A 13,402-nucleotide genomic window follows, 5' to 3' on the forward strand; every position below is an offset into this window, starting at 1 on the left:
TTGGATGTCTTCTATTTCCCTTACCTAAAGACTGTAAATTTGGAGTCATATGCTTCCGGTTCTAGAGGAGGAGCTCCACACTAAGCATCGACTACCGTTAAATCGCATGACATGAGTTAAAGCAGAGCTGATAATACCGCCCCAAGGTTATTTATTCTCCTAGCTGTACTTCTAGCAGCTATAAGAGACATTAATTAGAAACAAGATGATAATCTTAAATCAATATCTGTATCGAAGTAGTCATTTCCATTTCAGTTTGGATGTGCAGGTTCTATCCGCACAAAATGTAAAATGAATATCCTTATAGCTTGTATATGTCATCAGTTATTTCCCCTGTAGCTTCTTCTTCATTTGAATTCTCGATGATTTTCTAATTCCCTTCAAACCTTCACTCGGCGACTTTCTATTCCCCTTTAAAGTTCTACTCGGCGATTTCCACTTTTCCAAGAATTTTCTAGAATCCTGTGTAAATGGATGATCTGGGCCCAAGACAGAACACCTCCCTTGCACGCACTCTTGCATTAAAGTAAGAGCGTCATTACGACGACCGCGACTGCGTAATGCAACGGCTAGGTTATGCTTGGATTGGAGAGTATAAGGGTGTTCCTCTCCCAGCATCTTTTGACCAATTTCTAGCGCTTCTTTAGCAAGAGCTTCAGCCTGTTTATAGTTGTGCATATCGCAATATATAGCCCCGAGTTGGGTTATACTCCGCTGCGTGTCTGGGTGGTTCTCGCCAAGCGTTTCCCGACGAAGATCCAGAGTTTCCTGATAGAGAGCTTTGGCTTCTTTATACTGGCCCAGGCCCTGGCATGTCGCTGCAAGGGATCCAATATTCCAAAGCGTTAATGGATGTTTCTCGCCAAGTATCTCCCGTTGGAGAGCTAAAGTTCTCATCTTCATAGGTTTGGCTTTCTCATAATAACCCTGGTAGTGATATATTGCTGAAATTGAAGCGAAGCTGAAAATCGTATCTATGTGCTTCTCTCCAAGTACTTCCCGCTGAATTTCCATAGTTTTCTTATAAATAGCTTCGGCCTCCTTATACTGACCATGGCTTTGGTATACTGTTCCAAGTAAAGCCATAGCCCGAAGGGTATCTGGATGCTTCTCTCCAAGTGTCTGTTGCCGAAGTTCTATGGCTTCTTTGTAACAAGCTTTGGCATTCTCATGCTGACCCTGGTAATGATATGCTGCTGCAAGTGAAGCTATGCTTTCAAGCGTATGTGGGTGTCGCTCCCCGAGGGCTTTTCGTCTTAGTTCTAGCGCTCTCTGGTCCACGAGCGCTTTCTCTCTCCAACGCCCTCGGTCATATAAATACCCAGACGCTTTGCTCAAAAGTTCAGAGGTGTCGGCCTCCCTCTTACTTATTTCTGCCCAGACCCCCATTCCTATAGCATGAGCCAAATACCTCTCACACTGTCCCCACGACTCTGGCTTTGAAGTTGGAAAGAGTTCTGACAATGCCTGCAAGGCAATTCCTGTGTAATATACCTCATCGCTTGGTTCTGTCTGCATCAAAGTTCCTTGCGCAGGTATTCCCTGAAGGCCTCGCAGTGTTAGCCTGTATCTTGCTGCCTCTTGCACAAGCTTATGCATCTCATAGCTTGGACCGCCATCCTCAATATGGCGTGTCTTGAGGAATGAGAACTCTTGGAGCCGCCTGATTGCAGATGTCACTTCCAATTCTTCTAGCTGCCTAGTCGTATCCTCGTTGCTGTACTTGCTGATTTTTAAAATTAACTCGTGCGGCAAATTTTGGTTGTCTAGATAAGCGATGATATGGAGAACTTGGTAAGCCGTTCTGTTCTCACTATGAATTCGTTCCATTGAGACAGTCCACGTGTCAAGTACACTATTGGGCATTTCAGGCCTTCTATGCCGATCGAATCCAGTGGTCTTAAGGGTATTCCATCGGCGTTTGCTTTCTCGAAGCAAAGACAGGTAGCCGGAAGCAGTCATCTGCATTCGCCGCATATATGCACCAGCTTGAGAGATAGCAAGCGGAAACCGCTCCAGTTCCCCAATAAGCATTTCAATATCGTCAAGTTCTCCAAAACTGGCTTTCTTATTTCTCATTACTTCCAGAAGTTCGATAGCTTCGTCAGATTCCATAGATGTAACCTCAACGCCCCTTTGTGCGCCGACCAGAGTACCTGCAATATTGGCATCGCGACTTGTCCACAGTACTGTCCCCGTAGGCCCGTTTGGGATATATTCGTATAGGCTGTTTGCAGCTTCATCGGTCGATAGCCCAACGCCAAATAATTCGAGATTATCAACATTATCGAGGATAAGTACCCATGATGGGCGTGCCTCGATACCGTTACGTACAGATCTAAGCAGGTCATTCCCATCGGCAGCGGTAGTTTGGTCAATGCCAATTTTGTTTGCAATTGTCTTATAATCGTGTATAAACGTCGCTTTGCTGTCTGCATGCACCCAGAATATACTGCATTTATCGTCTTCGCTTCGTCCGTACGCATAGTCAAGGGCGATCTGAGTTTTTCTGGGTTCTTGGTTAACAACATCCATATATTTTGCCTCAACGGAAACCTACCCCGATCCTCCTAGTCCCCAAAGAGCAGCACTGTGGAACTTCGATCCCCGTGGCAGAAGTTGATTCAGTCGATTTACCAAGTCTCGGCGGTAGATCACATCCTCGTTACGGGGATATGGAATAACATGGGTCGGTCTATCAAGGCCGGGTGATAGAGAACCGTGTGTCAGATTATAATGGATGTCACCTTGGTTGATGATGGTATTGTTTCCAAAATTATTTTGGCCGATGTGACGCGGATGGGACATCGGGTAACTCATGGTTAATGATCAAGTGATCCTAAGGCCTAGACAGCTTAAGATTAGACATCTTGGGTCGAGATTTAGAAGTTTCAATTCCTAGAGTATATATAGCCAGCCAACCGACATGTAGGGCAGCTTTGGGCCGCATTGCGAAGCGATACTGCGAGTGAGCCTGTGAGTGAGCCTGCAAAGCGAGAGTTTGCCAAAAGATAAGAGCATCCAATAAGCCATCTACATAACAGCACGTGGATGAATATTACAATGAAATGGGCTGTGATCTACAGATGACAATTATACAAAAAGGGTCATAGGAAATGCAAACAATTATAACGGTGGAGATTCATGGATCTCGCGTATTAACCTGACGAAAGCCTTACCTTCAATGAGGCTATAAAGCTGGCTAGCTATACGCTTTAAACACTATTAAGGGGTATAAAAAGAAATGATGGTAGAGTTCATTTAGTAGCTGCTCAGTGGTACGACTGATTTTAGTTAATCCTACCAAGGTGAAGCAGATTGTTGACAGACCAAAATGTAGCCTAAATCTCTAGATTAGCAACCCGCCTGAGTAACTTAGCAGCTCTTATATACTGATTCGTACTATCATTTAGCACAACAACTGTTGATAGTGGAAAATCCGGAGTCTCGTCAAGCTCTTTATCATGATGATTTGCACAAATCTCTCGCTATTTGCTCTTCCTGTCTCAAGTCGTCTCCAACATTCTCCCGACACCCAAACTCAGAACATAATATCTTTCTTACACACTATATTTGAAATGAATATTCTGCCGATCCGTCATGTCAGCCTCGCCGTTGATTGTTCCTTGATGAGCTGATTGTTCCGGCGTCATTCTCATTTCTGCAATCTTTTTCGCCCGTCTCTTATTCTCCGCCATGTCTTGTTGGCATGATTAGCCTTGAAAACTTCATAAAGTTGAATCCTGGCTACTCACAATATAGTCTCCATGCGATGAAAAGAGCGCACATCACCCCATACATGATTCCGCATATAATGATTGCAGGGATATATCTGGGCGCCCACTCGGCCCGGAAAGTTTGAGCGCCAATCGCACTACCTACACAGTATCCAACAAACATAACAATACCGATGACAGATCTCTTAGTTCGACCAGCTATATTAGATGGTACTAATGTCCACATCAGTAATCCAGTTAGGCGGCCAGTTGCAGTCATCAGGTAAAGGCCCCATCAAGTCCACAGCATGCCTTCTTTAGGTAGTAAGCCTAAGGCTAACATGCCAATAAAGGCAGGAATAGTTGAGAGTACCATAAAATAAACTAACAATTATGGTTAGCATAAATGAAGTAAGTGAAGTAAGATAACTACATGCAACCTTACATCTCGTCTGGGGCCACTTTAATGTTGAGAATCCAACGAATAGGAACCAGACAGCGCTCACAAGGTCCAGAGGGACAGTGCCCTTGACTATAGTCTCCAAGTTGGTAAACCCAAATGAGACATAAACAAGATTACCAAATGCTGCTGTCCCGCTAGAAGGTATACCACTGATAAGTAAGCCGAAGAAGAAAAAGTAGGTTTGCGGATCTTCCATTGCCTCTAGGACCTGGTCCCAGCGCCATGGTCGCCTCTGACCTCTATCGGACCCAGTTTGGTTACTGGCGACTCTCGCCGCTGCAATGCGTCTCTCGTCCTTCGATAGCCATCGAACTTCACTAAGTGTGCCTAGAATGAGTAGTGAAAAAAACGATAATATTATCGTCCACAGCCCTAGGAAGACGCTGATCCATCGCCACGCGCCAAAGCTGCTATTGTGGTTCTGCTTCTGAGCAGCGTTGCCAATAGCATATATACCCAGCTGTGTTATTATATCCATGCCGCTACTTGAAGTACTCCAAATAATTGATCGTAGAGTATGTTCACGGCTGACATAGAAAGACCCCGTGATAATAAGTAAAGCAGGGCCCATGATGCCCTCGAGAAACCCCTGCAGGGAACGTAATGCCACAAGATGGGCAAAGTTCTGAGCAAAGGCAAGGCACAAGACGATGACACCCCAGAGGAACATATAGATGAACAGCACCTTATTCACCCCAAAGCGTTGCATGAGATAATTTGAAGGAGCTTCGCCGATGAGATAGGATAGAAAGAACGCGGTGGTCAGCCCTGTAACTTCAATATCAGTTTCTATACACTGCATGACACTATTGATTTCTCTAGATTGTGTCTGTCCTGGCAATTGCCTACATGAAAACTGCTGGCCAACAAGATTGGTATCACGTAGCAATCCAAAGGTTGCTTGTGCAGAGATGGATGACTTGTCTGCTGCTTGAGTACCAGAGCATAGCCACATGAACGGCAGCAGAACAAGGTCAACCTTCCAGAGAACGCGTTTGTACTCGGCTTCAGTATAATTGGCGTTAACCGTATCCAATTCAGGATCTTGGGCCTCAACAGAATAAGCTGCGTTGGTGGCTTCGGCAGATATGCCAATACTACTCGCCTTCTCATCGACAGCATTTTCTTTCATGTCCCCTGGCTGCGTCATGATACTGGATCGTGAAAGAGCAAATTTATGTCAATGCCAAAAAAAAATTGTATCAGCTTCTTTTTGCCCTTTCCAGTGCCGCCGATTACATATTTTAAATAGTTTCTGCTGTCCTGATATGAACTTTTTCGATATAGGTTGCAGCTCCCTAGCCAGGGGCGTGATCCTAACAGAAGCTTCCCTGCTTCCGCATAAAAGCTCACCTCCTGCTACGTTCAGTAATAGACACCATTATTGGAACAGAGGCTATCGCGGCGTCTCATCCAAGATTCAGCTGATAACTGGACCAATCCACGAAGAGCACCGCTCGCCAAGATGTCTATTCTCAGAGACTTTTGTAATCACATTTCGACTTTCGTAACCGAGCCTCGTCATTCACCCCATTTCCCAAGTAGAGATTTCATCATAATCCGCTTTCGCAGTCGAGACTTGTCAACTACCTCACTTTCTAAGCATCATTGCATTGTAATCAGCTTTCAGCTTCAGACTTCAGCTTGTATCATTCACACCCTCACCAACGGCCCGCAGCTATGGCCCCTCTTTACCATTCTGACATGCAATTGATGAGCCAATCAAAGAAACTGAAGCCATCCCCAGGTGATAGCTAAGCAGTAGCTTCAGGGTTCAGAGCATTAGCTTGCAACGGCAGTTGCATCTCTTAGGCCTGATGTGACATCGTTTTACTCGCAGCCTTATCGATCTCTTGCGCATGATGTGGCATTGTTTTACTCGCAGCCTGACCAAGTTCAGGGGCATATTATTCAGTGCAGGCTAGAATGTTCATTCGCCACAAGGCGGTGCTGACCGGTTTCGTACAGGGGGTCTTCACCAATGAATTCAGCACGTTGTCGCCCATTATAGCCTCCAGGTGGGAGAGCCATGAATGATCAAGAAGGCATTTGATAACGGCCCCCAATGCCATCATTTTACCTATGTAGAAGCGGCTGAGCGAGCTAAGGTCACGCGACCCTAATGACTTTGACCATCCAATCGGGCATACCTGAGACGACATCATTCCACGGTGTGTGAGGCAGAAGACGCATGAGTAGGAAAACCATAAGCCGCAAAGCCAGCTGAAGGGAGGCATCTAGATGTAGTCGAGTTACTCGTTGAGAACGGTGCTAATACAGAGTCAAAGGAACAATCAGGGCAGATCCGGCCTGATTTGTTAGTTGAAATTGGTTGCCAAAGCACAGGCGGATATACTTGTTTGAATACTAAACCACCAAGGCTATGGCAGATGAACACAATAGATCTGTGCTGCTCTGCATCACTCCTCCGGTGAGCTTTCACTTCCGCAAGGAGCTCTGAGGCATAGTCTTGGACATCTGAGTTTGACTGAAACATTTGGCCGAGTTATAGCCACAACTGAAGACTCGCGCACTTGGAACGTCCTTTGGGAGGCAGGATGCGTCACTTAACCAGTTAACATTCGTTGTCTTATCGGTCCAGGTTCCCACGCGATCACCATTCAGTCTATGAATAGCAACAATGTCCACGGTATTTCTCTTATCGAGTGGTTGGCTGACGAGTACCTGCAGGCCATGATGGGATTCGCGAACAACTTGCCGGGATCATGCTGAAAGTCCACTTGCAGTATCTCACAAATTGTTTGAGGGCCGCATTGGCTAGTATGAGGCGGGTTCAATGGCTCTGGTACCATCGCGGTCTTGGACCATGGCATCCAAAGTAGAATCACCGTTAGTCTCAAGAGTAGCTAACCGCTTGGCTGTTTGTTTAGAATTTTTAGATAGTAGTCGTCTCACATGGCGGAACATGGTCAGAAACAACGGGGGCGAATGTGCTGAATGATTGCTGTGTGGGATTTCTGAGTATTCAGTTGAAGATACATGTATGGCAGCATCCCGATCAAATCTGCAAAAGCGTGAAAATGAATTATAGCTAAAACAACCCCCACTGCGCCCCATTTAGTTGCGCCTGATGTTGTGTTGGCTAGCATTTGCAGCTCTTTTGCATTGACCCTTTCCAACTCTCAGAGCGAATAGCAGGGGAGCTGTAAGCGCCAAGTCATTTGTCAGCTCTAGAACAACACTGCAGCTGAAATTCTACGAACCAGTCTACATTTTACTCCAAACAACAATAAATTTACAAACTTCAATCGAGCCGCATCATTTATTACCACAAAACCTAAATGACATAGAAGGCATAGATTTTGTGCGACATTGTATGCTCTAATCTATGCGCTTATATACACTGCTCCTCGACGAGGCTGGAAGTTCATTCAACGTTAGGCTTCTGCATCTTCACGACAAGCTTCATAAGCCGAATGAGGCCGATCACAAGCACATACGACCATAGGTAGAGGAGAATTCGGGGTCCCGTCTGCTCCCCCATAGACAAGCCTCTAACCGGCAGATTAGTAGTTGAGTGGGTGACCATCAGCGAACACCGGCTGTTGTATGTTTTTGCTTTTTTGATATCCTCCGCTGGCTTGTCCAGTTAAACCGAATCGCCTCTGTGATCAAGCACATACGACCATATCCATTCGAAAATACGGGATCCCGTCCGCTCTCCCAGAGTCAAGCGAATGAGAGGCAGATTAGTAGTCAGGTGGGTGACCACTGGCGAACACCGGCTGTTGTATGTCTTTCCTTTTGCTTTTTTTACTGTCTTTTTATTCTACTTGTGAACTTAAACACAATTACCCCGGTGATTAAGTATATACAACTATATCTATTAGAATGTAGGAGTTCCCCTCTGAGAGGCAAATCAACCATTATCTATCAAGCCCTATAGCCATTCCATCAACAACAGCGCCGGCAGCAGCAGAGGTATTGGCAGCAGTAGTAGCGCCTACACTGCGGTATGATGACCCATGGGCTATCTATCAGAGATATACTACAGTAAGAGAAGCTTGGTATAAGGCTCAGCCTTGCGGCAGTATTAAGACTAACCAGCAATATCGGAAGGCAATGGGTCTACCTTTACGATATAGTAAAGCTGATTATGATTGGTGTTTTGACTGGAAGCAGATGAATAAGCGCTGTATAACACCAACAGGCTCTAGGGAATGGATTAAAGAAGAGATGATGGCTTATCTTGACTGGGATAAGTCTGAGAATGACCGTCTTGATGCCTAGGTAGCCGATGAGATAGTAGTGCAACCATTTTCCAGCAGACGAGGGCCGAGCGAGATTTGGAGAGTATGTGAGAAGGATATCGAGGAGCAGCAAGCCTTCTATAACACTATATAGCTGTATTTCATTTGTAGTTGTGTTATTTAATTGGAATTCATTATGCCTACATAGCCGTGTGTATTGGTGGCCGGCAGCGCTTACATACCTAGTAATCACCACGGTGCCCGTGGCCCTATTGGATCCCTGGCTTCAGGCCAGATGATATGAGCGCAGACAAGGATTCAGCGCCACGCCCACCAGTCAGAGTGTGTTGCTCACTTCTTGACCTCCTTAACCTCCTTCTCCTCCTTGGCGTACTTGTGCCTAGAGTGGACAAAAGGCTCCAGCATAGGCATCCAGAAGTCCATCTTGCCGAGTGGCACGCCCTTCATGCGCAGGAGAGCGTAGGCGGTGGTGAGGTGAAAGTAGAGGTTCGGCGTTGTCCAGCCAAGCGCGAAACCCATAGCGTCGGTCACGACTATGTCCATTGGCGGGCGTGGGCTGAACTCGATGATCTTGTCCTCGACGCCCTCGAGGTCGCCGGGCTTGATCTTGCGCATCAGCTTGAGACCCTTATCGGCGCACGCGATCAGGTCATCCATAGTCTTGAGGTCCTTGTGGTCGCCCACCTCAGGCCGCTCTATCTCCAGCAGCAGCTTCTCGAGGCAGACAGATGCCGCCATGGCATACACTACCCAGATCTGGTATGTGAGAGGATACATATCCGCGTATAGGCGTGTTGTGACAAACGAGTCGGCCTCGGCCCCAGCGTGCTCCTTGGCCTTTTGGAAGATGGCCTTAAACGTCTCAAACGCCCGGATGTACGGGTCGATACCGAGTTGGTAGAGCGTGGGCGGCGCCATGATGTCGAGATGTCGAATTGTCGAATTGTTGTAGCTGGTGGCTGGTGTGATTTGTTGATATATAGTTCAGTCTGGGTGCCACTGATCAATCATGGAAAGTGTCCTCTCAATGAGACTCTTGGACCAGGTGCCTTAGGCTGCACTACCTCTTTGTCTCCGCAAACCACTCCTGGTTACACTCAACGGCTTATGCATCATCGTACAGAAGTTCCTTACAGCTCTACTCCGTAGTCGTAAGGAGACAGTTGGTTACTAGTAGACAACTAAATAAGCCCCGGCCCGCATGCAATTAAATTGTATAGTACTATTACGCTACATGCTATCACTTCTGTTTAAGATACAGAAGCATAAGGTCATAGAGAGAAATATTAACAAGTGCGCGCCTTGTATGAAACTGGTGTATCTTATTTTACTTAGTAACTGCTGTATTATAGCACTTTACAGCACTACTTAAGTACATAACTTTTCGTACAGTTAAATTAGGTATTACTATAGGTCCCGCTAGTGACAGGTCATCCCATAATACCCCGCTAGTTATATATAGGGAGGATCTGGTACCTTTGGCCACAGTATAATCGCTTAATTTATACTAGAGTGTTACGACCTGGTTCCTCGTAATAGTTAGATCCCTTATAAATAGCTGGTTCTGTCACATTAATTGCTACCATTGCGATTATTGGCCTAATCTTTTGCCCCATTTGGTTTAACGGTATGACAGATCGTTGCATAGGATAAAGCCTCTCTTAAACTATCCCTTATTCTTAATGCTAATACTCTTGTTCCACTCCTTAAAATAATTAGCAGAAGTCAAAGAATGATCTTTTATATATATAGTCGGTTTTTAAGTCTATGTTATACTCCTTGGTTATCTAATGGTTATTTATATATATAAATATATATATAATATTTATTAATAATATAATATTATAAATAAAAGTAGTTTTATTCAAAATTATTTATTTATTTAATAAAATATTAAGTAAAATGAAACTAATAAAATGAAATAATAAATAATTAATACACTTTACTTTTACTTACGTAATAGTAAAGCTAAATAGGCTAGGATTCGGTAGCCAGCAATTATACCAATTATAATACCAATCCATGTTCCTTGAAGTCCAGTACTAATACTAAACAGTTGAAGAACATCGGTACCTCGGAATCTTCCCTCGGAGTTCAAATTGCTCGGATACGCGCACTGGTACTGACCGGGTGAAGACTCGGCGCAGTCGTATTGGCGATATTGAAACTCATTGACCATCATTCCTTGGAAGACATAGGCCTGGTAGTCAATATAATGGAAAACATACTTCCAAAAAGGGTTTAAAATATTCATCGGCACCAAAAACCCATCAACGCACATCCAAAGACCATTAGCAAAAGCTGTAATAGCTAAAGCAACAACAAAAATATTAAAAACAGAGGAAATAAGAACAACAAGAGACTCCGCAGCCACTAAATCCAGAAAGAGCCATAAAACCCACATAAAAAAGGTCGATGCATCAGAGCGGAATCCAATAAGCCAATATACAACGACTGAAAAGAGTGTTGTAATAATAAAGAGAAATGGGAGGCCAATGATGAAGTTAGACGTCATAAATGCCAAAGGTCCAACCAGGCCATTAGCTCGCTCCTGCTTAAAGGTATTAACGTCTTCCAAAAAAGCTGGGACGTAGGCAACGGCCATAAAGGACATAAAAGCACTGCCGAAAAAAATAGCGTTAATATAGGGCTGCACATATTTTTGCTCTGTGCTGAATTGGAGAAAAACGGTGCCCATAAGGATAGCAAGACCAAGATACATGACGATACGGATACCGTATGCCATAATATCGCGGTATGACTTTATCCATGACCTATGAAGCAGCACCATCGGAACATTCCACGGACTGGGCCGTTCGACAGAGTAATGCAATGTATCTTTTGAAGCAGCTTCTCGAGATTTCTGTACGACGAGTTCAAGGCGCTTCTGACTCTCAGATGCAACCCAAGATTGACAGATCTGATCAGTTCGACGGCGAATCTCTCCGTCTTTATCCAGGTCTGTATTAATCAAGTCCAGGAAGAACTCGGCCGGGTTTGTCTCAGCAGGGATTGAGTGCCCGACGTTGGCAAAGTATGCAGTCGCGGCAGAGATCGGTCCAAAGTAACAGGTACGTCCTCCAGATAGAAGACAGAGTGAATCGAATTGCATAAATGTTGCCGACGACGGCTGGTGGATCGATGCCACAATTACTAGCTGCATGACGAAAGCAGTGCTTGATTAGCAACGATTGCGAAGTATACGTGAACTAGGGTTATTAAATATGACTTACATTGTGCCTGCGGCCAATATCCTTGATATAAGTGCAAACCTCAAGACTAAGAGCGGAGTCCAACCCGCTCGTCGGCTCGTCGAGAAAGAGAATCTTGGGATTTGTCACCAAGCGACTTGCAACTCCCAGCCGTTTCTTTTGACCTCCACTCAGACCCTTCTTCATAGTCGTGCCAACAATTGTGTGTGCCTGGGATTGCAAACCGAAGCTAGCGATCAGATCGTCAACACGCTGAAATGCTTCTCGTTTAGTCACGGTTCTGCAAATGTATGTTAGCGTCCACGGTTAACAAAATACAAGCCCTGGCAGTCGGCTCGCACAATTGTGCGGGCACATCAGGTGTTGACGCACGCTGGAAGTGAGAGGCGAGCCGCGAATATCATTGTTTCCCGAACCGTCAAGCTACCAATCAGAGCGTCTTCTTGCTCCACGTAACTAGACAAGTCTCGAATCGTTTGCAAGGATGCCTTGGAACCATTCAACAAGATATCCCCACAAGTTGTAGCTCCGGCAGCAGCCACCCGATGCGCTAGAGCATTAAGTAGAGTCGTCTTTCCGGAGCCGCTGGGCCCCATGATGGCAAGCACCTCTCCCGCTCTAACTATTCCGCACACCTTATCTAAGATGGACAGCTGACGGCCTGTTTGGTGGTCCTTGACAACGACGCTGAGGTTGTGCCATGCGAACGAAGAGACAATGTCATTGGCTAACACAGTACTTTGAATGCGGTTCATTTCCAGATCTGCGGCCGCATTGCCTTGGCCATCGTTGGGATGCATGATGTCTTGTGTAAATGATGCAATCACGCAAAGTATTATGATTCGAAAGAAGAAAAAAAAAAGTGCTGTAAAAATGCGTAGTGTGATGATCGGTTGTCAGAAGGTGTTTGGCAAGCGTTATGGCACATCCGGTCGGGGAGGAGGTGCGATTATATTATCTCGCAGGTATCAAAGGTTACGGCGACCGCTTTCACGCTGGGAGAGCCTATTTTAGGTTGTGAAACACAGCGGACAATCCACCGCGGACAATCCACCGCGGACATTTACAGCATGCGTCATTCTTGCTCACAAATGAGATTAAAAAAAAAGTATATTCAACTACGATATCGGCGACTCTGTGGGAACTTTGAGGCCCGTTAGCAATCCTTTAGGCTAGGGGCCACTCATTCCTCCGGACATCCACATGGCATCGCTGGTGGATTCCAAGATGCGGCGCTAGTCGCCGACCATAGGATGTGTAATAATGAACATTGAACTCTTGCAGCGCCAAGGTCGGCGACCCGGTGTATGTGTCAGCGTCGGACTTTCGCCACTGATTCTCTTTGTCCTAGGCCCTTGATGGGTGGATTGTTCTCGAACAGTGCCGTAGTTTTCCCTGTTCCCTAATCTAATGATGTTGGAGCAGCTTGTAAATCAACACATCTACAACCACACTGTAAACGAGCATATTCCTCCTCATATCAATGGTCTCCGTCTTCTCCTCACCACTCTTCGTCACGGAAAGAAAAAAAAAAAAGGAAGGAAAAGAAGGGGGATCTTGAGCTTTCATGAGGAAAACTAAAACGTAAAAAGAGAAAAATTATTGTCAACCTTGTCAGGCGAGCTTGCGGAATGGAAAGCTTTCTATCCATCCTGGATGATTATCCAGAAGTGTCGCATCTGAGCCCGACATTCTCTTGGGCCACGTCTCCAGTTGTCGACCAATCAATTAACCCCGAAACTACACCAGCAGATAACATCAAAGATAATCAAGCACCTG

At 45.5% G+C, this 13,402-nt stretch overlaps 4 protein-coding genes across 4 annotated transcripts; all 4 read right to left on the minus strand.

Annotated features, from left to right (window-relative positions):
* Positions 1-219: 219 nt before the first annotated feature.
* On the minus strand, positions 220-2,820 carry TRIVIDRAFT_65724 (uncharacterized protein; the record flags this gene model as incomplete). The annotated part of the gene is made up of 3 exons (XM_014095246.1): positions 220-226; positions 515-2,509; positions 2,561-2,820. The coding sequence occupies 3 exons, from the start codon at positions 2,818-2,820 to the stop codon at positions 220-222; spliced, it is 2,262 nt and encodes a 753-aa protein (XP_013950721.1).
* A 740-nt stretch (positions 2,821-3,560) lies between these two features.
* TRIVIDRAFT_195440 (uncharacterized protein) lies at positions 3,561-5,329 on the minus strand (the record flags this gene model as incomplete). Its single annotated transcript, XM_014095247.1, has 5 exons — positions 3,561-3,700; positions 3,756-3,950; positions 4,162-4,947; positions 5,029-5,223; positions 5,278-5,329. 5 exons carry the CDS (start codon positions 5,327-5,329, stop codon positions 3,561-3,563), a joined length of 1,368 nt encoding a protein of 455 aa, XP_013950722.1.
* Positions 5,330-8,741: 3,412 nt separating this feature from the next.
* TRIVIDRAFT_227375 (uncharacterized protein) lies at positions 8,742-9,329 on the minus strand (the record flags this gene model as incomplete). The annotated part of the gene is made up of 1 exon (XM_014095248.1): positions 8,742-9,329. One exon carries the CDS (start codon positions 9,327-9,329, stop codon positions 8,742-8,744), a length of 588 nt encoding a protein of 195 aa, XP_013950723.1.
* Positions 9,330-10,293: 964 nt separating this feature from the next.
* On the minus strand, positions 10,294-12,423 carry TRIVIDRAFT_65721 (uncharacterized protein; the record flags this gene model as incomplete). Its single annotated transcript, XM_014095249.1, has 5 exons — positions 10,294-10,319; positions 10,368-10,388; positions 10,539-11,568; positions 11,645-11,903; positions 11,996-12,423. The coding sequence occupies 5 exons, from the start codon at positions 12,421-12,423 to the stop codon at positions 10,294-10,296; spliced, it is 1,764 nt and encodes a 587-aa protein (XP_013950724.1).
* Positions 12,424-13,402: the final 979 nt, after the last annotated feature.

The sequence above is a fragment of the Trichoderma virens genome (assembly GCF_000170995.1).
Source record: "Trichoderma virens Gv29-8 chromosome Unknown TRIVIscaffold_90, whole genome shotgun sequence".
Taxonomy (NCBI): domain Eukaryota; kingdom Fungi; phylum Ascomycota; class Sordariomycetes; order Hypocreales; family Hypocreaceae; genus Trichoderma; species Trichoderma virens.